The 10,421-nt window shown below is 40.6% G+C and overlaps 1 protein-coding gene across 6 annotated transcripts in view; it reads right to left on the reverse strand.

Moving 5' to 3' along the window:
• The window catches only part of Ercc6 (ERCC excision repair 6, chromatin remodeling factor), a 79,524-nt gene extending 69,665 nt beyond the window's left edge, over positions 1-9,859 (reverse strand). Inside the window, exons 1-3 of one of the 6 annotated variants that reach the window (XM_046446749.2) lie at positions 9,763-9,859; positions 4,024-4,459; positions 2,090-2,210 (exon numbers count right to left, since the gene is read on the reverse strand). In XM_046446749.2, the coding sequence (XP_046302705.1) occupies positions 2,090-2,210; positions 4,024-4,445 (543 nt within the window). In that variant the 5' untranslated portion in view covers positions 4,446-4,459; positions 9,763-9,859. The other 5 variants (XM_046446752.2, XM_046446748.2, XM_046446751.2 and 2 more) reach the window with 5 other exon arrangements.
• Positions 9,860-10,421: the final 562 nt, after the last annotated feature.

Raw genomic sequence — 10,421 nt, forward strand, 5'->3', positions numbered from 1 at the left:
TACAGAACAGGATAATGCAGTGGTTTATTGTTAAATAAAACAGCGCTATGAAATTTTAAAACTTTAATGAAGAGTAAAATAAACTTTACATTACTATTACTACACACAGCCTTATTTGAACAACTCTCACTTTCCTGCAGCAAGTTAATCTTGAAGCAATCCTGTTGTATAGACATGCCTGCCCACAGGTGTTCCTCACTGTGTGGCATAGAGCTTTCCCCATTCTTGGGCACTTAAATTGGACACTTAAATCGCATGTACCAACTGAGGAAGAGTGGAATTGCCCTCCCTGCCTACCCGCTTCCCCACTGCATACTGGATACATCATTAAACTTCTCTGTGCTTCTGACCTGAGCAGCCAATGGGCTATGGAGGGCAAAAGGACATAGGGATAAGACACAAAAAACAGAGTTCAATATTTTTAAAAATCACTCTTCTTAGATAACCTACCGTATTTATGACATCCTTTATAGTGTTCTATCCAATCACAAAACTCAAAAGCAAATACATATTGCCATGGCTTCTTTACCCTGACTGTCCTAGATTCCTCTGTCTTATCTTCCTTGATATCATCAAAATTCATATTGTGGCCTTCCTACAGCTTCCCAATTAACTGGGCCTAGAGTACTTGGATCATTTTTACAAGAAAAAGAATGTTTCAACTTCAACAGTGGTAGAGCACTTGTCTAGCATGCATGAGAACCTCATTCAATCCCTAGCACCACTGGAAAAAAAAGAACACTTCAACTCTAAATAAGAGTATGGAGCAAGGAGGAAACCTGAACATAAACACTACACTACAATGACTTACAATTTTTTCTTAGTCTTTCTCTCAACAAAATCCCACTTAAAACATTTTCTTTCTGAATAGTTTATCTCTAAACATCAAGATGCTGATAAAGAAAGACAGGAAAATTGGGCTGGGGACGTGGCTCAAGCGGTAGCACGCTCGCCTGGCATGCGTGCGGCTCGGTTTCGATCCTCAGCACCACATACAAACAAAGATGTTGTGTCCACCGAAAACTAAAAAATAAATATTAAAAAAAAAGAAAGACAGGAAAATATAATTAAGTTAGACAAGGTTCTGAAGTGGCCTAAAGTTTGTTCTCCATCCTTGAAATCCTAGTCTCCCAGAAGCCCAAGAAGTTCAAAGGTCTCTGCACATCAATTCACATGTTCCCACAAGAGGCCAGATGCCCCCTTTCTGATTTGGGGGGATCCTCTCTGTATAAAACAAATACTAGCTCTGACTTGTGGGCTGCAATTCCAAAAGTAAGAGAGACAGGTGGTAAAGATAATCAATTGATGGGTGGAAATTAAAAGGAGAACCACATGAAATGAGACTGTATGCCCCCACAAGTAGAACTTAAAAATACAAGGACCCCCACCTGCTGCAAATGATCAACTGTAAGCACAAGGCTATAAGTCAAGGCAGAATTGAAATGAACAAAACTAGTCATTCCTATTTACTGCAATTACTTTCATAAAGGTATACATAATTCCTACCAAAACTCATAAAAACAACATCCTACATAATAGATCTTTCCAACTAAGTTCTCTGACCTTATGCATCTGGGTAGTGAATGTAATACTTAAGGTAAGGATGAAGGACCAGCCTCTCAGAATAAGAAGCAGAAGCACTGTGCAGGGGTGAAGACAATCAGTGTTACCAAGAGCTAAACAGAAAAACAAAGCCCACAGGAAACAAGGAGATTTAAGTGAGAGACCAATACACCAGACTAGAGCAAAAGGAAATGGTCACATTAGAAAGACTATGTAAGTGAACAGAGTGGGGAAGCATGCAAAGTCACATAGGAACTACTCTCAACTATGTACACAAGGATGCATACAGGCATGTATAGTGTATATATATGTGTGTCTGTGTATGGGTTTTTAAAAATATTGTATAACAAAGGATGTATAAGGGAAACAATTTAAACATATAAAAGTGACTCAAAATTTCTCTACAAGGAAAAACATTTGCTTTACATCTTACAAATACTTCCCAGAATATGTTTTAAATTATTAAGTGGGCTCACATGGTGACTTTTTCAAAAGTGTTAATACTTTATGCATTATTTGGAATCACCTTATTATACTTCTGTCGTTTTACAGAATCTAGTTTCCTGTTGATGTCTCTGTTGGTGGCAGCTTGAGGGCTAAGCTGTTCAATAATTTTATTGATTTGCCTTAGAGATGTTGTACATGACCTGAAAAATAAGATAAATTATCTATTTTCCACTATGGTAACATTTATATCATATAATAATAAGACAAATGCTAGAAACATGTCTCTTCTACTTCTTATGAACTAAAAAGAAACTAAAACAGAATGCACATTCTTATTGGTCACAAATAGACTAGAAGTTTAAGATAACTACTAGTGGTTTTCTTTTGTTTTTCTGATTTAAATCAGCTCATTTCCATTTTTAAACTGATTCATTCCTTCTACAATCATTTTTTAAGTGTATACTTTATTCAAGACGCTGCTAGGACAACATGTAATACATTGCCCTTTTTTATGAAGAAATGCATACACAGGTTTTTAAAGCCCATTATGGAAGCCTCCCAAAGTCTGGAAAGTCCTAAAAGTTCCTAAACATTTTCTTATATAAACTGTAAATCTGTGACAATATTTTTCTTTCATTATGTGAAAGAAAAAAAAACAAAATTATTCCTAAAACAGGAATAACAGAATTATAGCTTCCAATTTTCAAAACACAAATTCAATCTTCTGGACACTTGTACAATTTGCTATTTGTATCCTTTGTGGATTTCAGGATAAACAATACAAGTTATTGGCCATCTAAAGTACCACATCACCAGCCATAGTGTCCTCTGCCTTAAGAATCCACAGCATTTTCCTATCTCTAACCTCCAGAGGAAGTGGACACATTTTCAAGATCAAATGTAAAAGGTATGTCATTATAAGGAACTGAGGTCCTCAACACTCAAGGTCACTAACAACTATTCAAGAGCACCCACTATTCAAAAGGCCCCCCAAAAAGGTAATTTAAATTAAAACAAAAAAGAGGCCAAGAGAACACACCAGAAACACTGTAATAATTAACACACTGATTTCTTAAAGTATCAAGTAATAACCTTCCGATTACATAAATTGAAATTTCCAAGTAATAATTTCTAAAAAAGGGCACAAATTACAAATTTTCTGTTAGCAGATGATACATGCTTAAAGTACCAACAGCACCACTACTATAGACTCCCCAACCAGACAGCCACAGATTCCACACACTCCCTCCCCAGCTACCTCAATACTGCCTCACACTGCCTGAGCACTAGTCAGTCTAGTGCTCAGTTTCTCTTTCTTGCTTGCCTGACCTGTCCCAAACTCAGCCCTATGACAATGATGAGTAAGCTTAACTCTCCACAACTTCCCCACTCCTGTCCTCACCCCACAGCCTGGCCCAGTCCCTCTCTTCTCCACCAATACACTATGCTCAACAGAGCCCATGTCAGTGAAAATGAGGTCTCCATGTTTCATCTTTCCTTACAGAAAGTCAAAAGTAGGACAGAAGAAAGGAAAGGCAAGGGAGTTATTATTTCTAGAAATGCAAATCTGAAAAAAATTGCCAAGGGACTGAACACTCAATCTGAGGACAGCAAGCTGAAAAGAAACTACAGGGTTGTGATAAAGGGGCAGTATATTTCTGGTATCTCAAATAGGAAACTGCCCAAATTCAGACATAGTTCTCCTAAGACCACACAGCACGTGGCAATGAGTCCTAAATAGCACCTCTTTAGGACACTATGCACAAGATAGGCCTTTGTGGGCTGGGCTGAGCTGAGCCCCTAACCACTGTGTGCAACACCGCTGTGTGCATCACTGCTCCTAAGGGAAGGGGCAAGGACCAAAGTCAAAGTGGAGAGTTGCCCTTACTGATGCTATCTCCCAAAAAACAGGTTCTATACATCTCTTACATTTCTGGAATATTATAAGTATTAACTAGATTTCTCTGCCATGTTTAAAAATAAACTCTCAAAAAAGATATGGGCCACACTCACATGAGGTCATCCAGGACTGAACGATACTCCTTCTCAGCGTCAACGAGCTGTGCTACGCGGTTAGCCTCAAGGATTGCACTATCCACCTGCTGAAGCACACCCTGCTCCAACACAGCCTGGTCATAAACATCCACGCCCAGGCCTTGCAATTCCAGGGCCTGTGCACTGGGCTCCACAGCCGGGATCTGATGCCTGTCAATGTGCAGCAGGGCTGGACCTCTCCTTGCAGCTGTCGATGTACAGCCCTCAGTAGAAGTAGAGGGCCCAAAGTCGGAGGAAGGAGAAGGGAGGTGCTCCTTCTTCTCTGCATCCCCACCATTTTTTTGCTCAGTTGATGATTCTTCATTAGTACTAATATGTTGTCTCTGTAAACAGTCTTGCTCCTGAGTTTGACTTGAGTGAGAGATTTCTTCATTTGGCATCTTGTACAGACTATCTAAAAGGATAGAAATATTTTGATCATAGAGATTTGATCATTATATAGTTTCTTCAACATTGTATAATTAATACACTGATTTCTTAAAGTATCAAGTAATAACCTTCCAATTACATAAATTGAAATTTCCAAGTAATAATTTCTAAAACGGGCACAAATTATAAATCTTCTGATAATAAGAAAAATTAAACAAAAGAAAAAAAATGCAGTAGCATCAACAAGGACATCTGGGCAGCCAGCTGAGCATGCCAGCAACACAATCCTGAGTGACACTATGAACATTCCCAACAGCTGAAGTGGTCTGGCTGCTGTCTTTCCTGTTAGCATTTTCACTGTGCTAAGACACAAATGATTTACATTAGAGTAGCACAATCAACTAAAATTTATGAGTCAGTGACATAAGGAGAGAATTTCTGTATGAATCTGACACTAAAAATTTTGAGGCTAAACATCTGTCTAGAACTTTGAACTAATGAGAATCTCAGAGAAATTAACAAAAATATTATCAAAAATATCTCCATTTCATTATACAATATAATTTCTCACTCATCAGTTTGGTAGGCATGGTAATATTCAATATAGACAAGAAGCAGGACCCACCTTCACCCACTCATGGTGGGAATATAAATTAATACATCCCTTTTGGGGGACAAATTAGCAATATCTATCAAAATTTTATTGCACTTGACCTTTGCCCAGCTAATTCTAGCTCAAGGTATTAATTCCAGAGAAATATAGAACACTCAAATGCCTTAGTTATTCTTTCTCATGATGTGGCTGACTAGGAGCTGTAGCTCACTGTTGCTGCCTAGCATCATAAGAAGGATCATACTGCATATCACTAGCCCAGGAAATGAGCAAAATTCAAATTGAATACAAGTTACTTTCACACTATCATAAAGTTAAAAAAATGTTAAGTTCTAAGTCAGAGACTGTTTCTACTTATACATCAGTACAAGGATGCTTACTAAGCAGGTTTTAATAGTTTAAGGTAGCCTTTATATATTTTCTGTGGTGTCGATATAAAACCATGAACACATTTATGGTTCTTGACACATGTAGGCATATGTGACACATGTGGGCATCTGTGTGTATGGAATGCACAGAAAGATCTGAAAAGATGCATACTAAACATGCAGTAGTTGGAGGAGGAAGTAAAGGGAACAGAAAAAAATAAAGGAAGCATCTACATTTTATTCATATACTTAGGAACTGCCTGAAAGAGAATATATTCACTCAATTACTTGTGTAACATATAAATATATTAAAAAGTAATATAATAATCAAGAGACAGACTTGATTTTAACCATGAATAAATTAAGGTTTTCTGAAACTTTATTTCTATGATATGATCACAAATTCCTCCCACCCACCCACTCATTCCTCATTGAATAAAACAATCCCAGAGACAAAACACTAAGATACAAAGTTGCCATGAATTTAGCATAATCTGCCCCAAAGTGGCTCACTTTGTGCTGGAGATTCAGCATGTGGGGTAACAACACAATAAGGCAGGTCAACTACTGGCCACATGAACTAACAAGAGGGAAAAATGCTTTGTGTTTGGGGCTCAAGAAACATCATGGATGAGCTAAGACCTGAACTTCTGGCCCATGGTTTAATACCTAGAGGAGGTGTTCAATATCTGCTGAAAGGAAGTAAGGTTCAGATAGATCTAAAGTATAAAGTTTGGTTTGGGTAACTGAGTTACCAGTAAATCCAGTCACACAAAAAATAAGACTGTCAGAAAGGAAGCAGAAGGAAAAAGTGTGGGGGGGGGGGCAGGGGGAGCTGGCAAGGAGCTCAGAAGTCACCATAGTGGTACAGAATGCAGTCAGGATGCAAATCTGAGCTCAAGGGAAAGTTCTAGAAAGAATATGGACACACCAGCAGAGCAAGCAGCCCCAGAGTTTTCAAGGCTCTAACAAGTGCCAGAGGTCATCATTTTAGAGAGTAAAAAGAAGCTAACACTGAAAAGATGAAAGTTTCGGGGTACAATGGTGCACACATAATTCCAGCAACTTGGGAGGCTGAGGCAGGAGGATCACAAGTTCAAAGCCAGCCTCAGCAATTTATCAAGACTCTGCCTCAAAATAAAAAGTGAAAAGGGATGGAAATGTAGCTCAGTGGTTCAGCGCCCCTGGGTTCAATTCCCAGCATTAGAGGGAGAAACTTACTCCCTTCTGAGGCCTTCTGTTTATCTTTTAGAGAAAGGCTCAGCTTGGCCTCCCTTTGCAACAGAAGGGGCAGGATTCTTGTTCAGAGCTGTTCTAAGAGCCTCTAAATAAGAAACACTTCTGTTTTAATTTTTCTTATCTGCATGCAAGAGGTGTTTTTTTTTGTTTTTTTTTTGGGGGGGGGGCTTTTTGTTTGTTTGTTTCCCAATCCTTGGGATTGAACCCAGGGTCTCAAGCATGTTAGGTGAGTGCCATATGCCTGAGCTACTTCCCAGGCCAGATTTATTTTTTAAGTTAAAAAAAAAAAAAAGTCAATTCAACCAAAAATATTAATAGTATTGTAGTGCAAAGACAAGATTTAAAATAAAGAAATTTGGGGGAAACAACTAATAATTTAAAAAACGGTAAGAGGAATGGTTAAAAGTAGAAAATGACAGGGCATATTCACATAAGGAAATCAAGAAAAGGTCTGGTGAATTTGGACATGATTGGGTCACTGGGTTATCTAGTAAAAGAAGATTCAATGGAGCAATGGAGACAAAATCCAGACTGTAGTGGTTTATGAAGTCAGCAGAAGATGAGCACCCTATAAGGGAGTGGACTATTCCTTTAATTAAGGAGGTTGGTTATGGGAGAGAAGTAGATGGAATGATAAAGTAATAAGAGATCTATTGGCAAGTGGGGAAAGAAAAATGAGGGCAAGAAAAATGAGAAAATGTAATGACTGAAAGAGATACAGAGACGACCTAACCAGAAAGCTATGCAGCAGCAGAAGGTCCAGGGTGTAAACGAACAGAAAGAAGGATGCCTATTTCTCTGATTCTGGCAAAAGAATAACTCCTGATGTACCTATCTGTAGATACAGAAAGAAGCTGAAGTGGACCACAGAAAAAATATCCCATCAGATAGGACATCTGGGCACTTCCTGGGTCAGGGGACAAAGTTGGGATGGGGGATGGAGAAGAACAGAATTCTGGAACAAATGTCTATTTAAAAACACAAGAGGGCTAATGCAGAATGAATACTAAGGGTACCTGCTGTTGGCTCCCCAAAACCAAGAACTGCCAACACTTCCTAACACTGTATAATTTCCTTCTCTAGCAATGAGTAGTTCCTTGGGGAAACTTTCACTATGGGGGATTTTCAAAGTAGAAGTGGTAGAACAAAAGGTTCCTGAAGTTGATGTTGAGAAAAGCAGGTAATACAACAGGTTATGAATCATACTTGGAAGGTTTATTTAAAAAAAAAAAAAAAAAAAAGCCAGAAAGGGATTGGATTGGAAATGGGATAGAGAGGTGGAAAATGCACCTAGCATCTGGTCATGGTAGGAAACCAGAAGGTTTTCATCAGAAAGTTAAAGCCAGGCCTGGTGGCACACAACTAATATCAGAGACTCAGGAAGCTTCAACAGGAGGATCGATTGAGCTCAGCCTCAACAACTTAGCAAAAACCCGTTTCAAAATAAAGAAATAAAAAGGACTGGGGAGGTACCTTAGTGGTAAAGCACCCCTGGATTAACCGCCCCCCCCCCCAAAAAAAAGAAAGCTAACGAAGAGTTTCAGAAGTGAAATAAATCATTAGTTCAACAAATAATTGAGAGTCAATTACACCAAAAAATGTGCTAGGCAAACTAATTCCTTTCCCTACAGAGTTTAGTCTCTTGGGAAAGATCTTAAAAAGTATGTCTATATAGAGACAGGGATATACAAATGCAATCATGGTAACTACCATAAGAAGAGAATACAGAGCTCTTTAGGAAAAAAAAATAAGAGAAACCTAACTGACATTGTGGAGGTAGGAGTAAGGTCAATGAGGCCTATGTGATAAAGCCAGTATCTGAAGGATGAACAGGATTTACTCAGACCAAAAGTAGAGTGAACATCTTGCAAAGAGACAACATGTGTAGCTGCTAATGCCAGGAAGAGCTGGTGAATTTGGGAAAATGAAAGAAGACTAAAACAATTATTATTATTATTATTATTATTATTATTATTATTTGTACCAGGAATTGAACTCAGGGGCACTCAACCACTGGGCTACATCCCCAGCCCTATTTTTATATTTTTTATTTAGAGACAGAGTCTCAGTGGGTTGCTTTAGCACCTCGCCACCTGGGCTGAGGCTGGCTTTGAACTCGCCATCCTTCTGCCTAAACCTTTCGAGCTTCTGGGATAACAGGCGTATGCCACGGCAACATTGAGGATTTTTTTATCTCCAATTTTGAGTTAAACAGAAATTATCAGAACTCCATTCATCCATTTCCTAACACACTGTAAGCCTTAATTATCTGGGAAAACATTACCTTCAGTGTCCTCTCCCTTGAGCACTAGAGGATTCTGTGGCCAGGGGTGAGCTGAATCCTGGTGTGGAGGGTTGTTTGTACATACGCACAACTTTGTGAAGAGGCGGGCAAGAAGAGTCAGGTCACACAAGGTCTGGGAAAGCTGAGTTTGGAGTTTACTCCAAGTGCAATGGAATGGCTTCGAAGAGTTGTAAGCAGTGATGACATTGTGACCCGATTTAAAAACCAGTTAGGCTACTGAAGGGATAACAGATTGGAGAAAGTGCAATGAGAAGAAACTGGGAGATGTTCAGAAGGGAAAATGACGACAGCTTGGAACAGGGTGACAGCTGTGAAGATGGTCGCTGTGAAGAAAACCAGGTTACGGCATATACAAGCGGACTGCTCAATCCTACTTCCCCTACTCCAACTTGAGTACAGCAACGCAGAAGACTCCAGACCTGCACCACACTAACCTCTGTCGAAGAACTCTAGTATTTTAATAGAGAACAAACAGGGCGCGGGGCCTCAAAAGACTCGGTGAAGTAGATGCACGGTCGCTAGCCCGCCCCGCCGGGAGCCAAGACCCGCAACAGGACGCTAGCTACCAGCTCCACGCCCCAGAACAGGGCAACCCCAGAGGAGCGCGCGCCGCTGCGTCACTTCCGGTCGCAGGCTAGCCTACCAGAAAGCGCGCGCCCGGGCAGAGGACCGGTTCGCGGCCGCCCGTACCTTTAGGCTCCATCGCCGCGGCCAGAAGCCAAAGGCGCGGGACGTGGCCGCTGGAAAAGCCCGAGCCGGCACCAGTCACCCGCCACCCGACAGTAAACCTGGTCGCCACTCACCCCAGGGCCACGTAACTGCAACACACGTAAAGCGAAAAGCAGCTACCACCACGGAACACAGTCCAAGCGGCTGTAACGCATGCGCCCTCCGCCCGCCGTAAATCCCGCCCCCAACATCGCGGCGTGGGTGACGGCGCACGCGCTGGCCTGCCAACCTGCTTTGGAAGCACCGATTAGGCCACGTGGTCTGAAGGAAGAGGACTGTCTGGTCTTACTACCTCGGGGCAGGGTGGTGTTACTATCACCTGGGCCACTGGCTAATTGGGTGGCTAGAGAACAGTGTATCACCCCTGGTTTAAAAAAAAAAAAACAACTCATTAGTAAAGCGGTTATAAGAATTAAAAGTTGTTTCTAAGGGAGAGAGGGATATGCAATTGGCCATTTAAATGTAAATATTGCTACTTAACCGTGAACCCTAAAGAGAAAGTAAGCTGGTGGAAGCAAGCCAGCTCCAATTGAGTGCCTCCCTGGTAAATCGCCTTGACCAATGGAATTGTTACCTCTCTTATTCTCTGGCACCTCTGACCTCCTGAAGAATTGGGAAAGGTCTTATCTCTGTTCTTCCCTATGCCTTAAGGCAATGAGCAGTGCAGGCAACCCATATGAACCTGCATAAATTTCTTATTACTTTCAGTCAATCATTATGTATCTGTCCTTAG

Source organism: Marmota monax, unplaced genomic scaffold, assembly GCF_021218885.2.
Source record: "Marmota monax isolate L192 unplaced genomic scaffold, Marmota_monax_Labrador192_F-V1.1 WCK01_AAM20220418_F8-fsc00207, whole genome shotgun sequence".
Classification (NCBI taxonomy): domain Eukaryota; kingdom Metazoa; phylum Chordata; class Mammalia; order Rodentia; family Sciuridae; genus Marmota; species Marmota monax.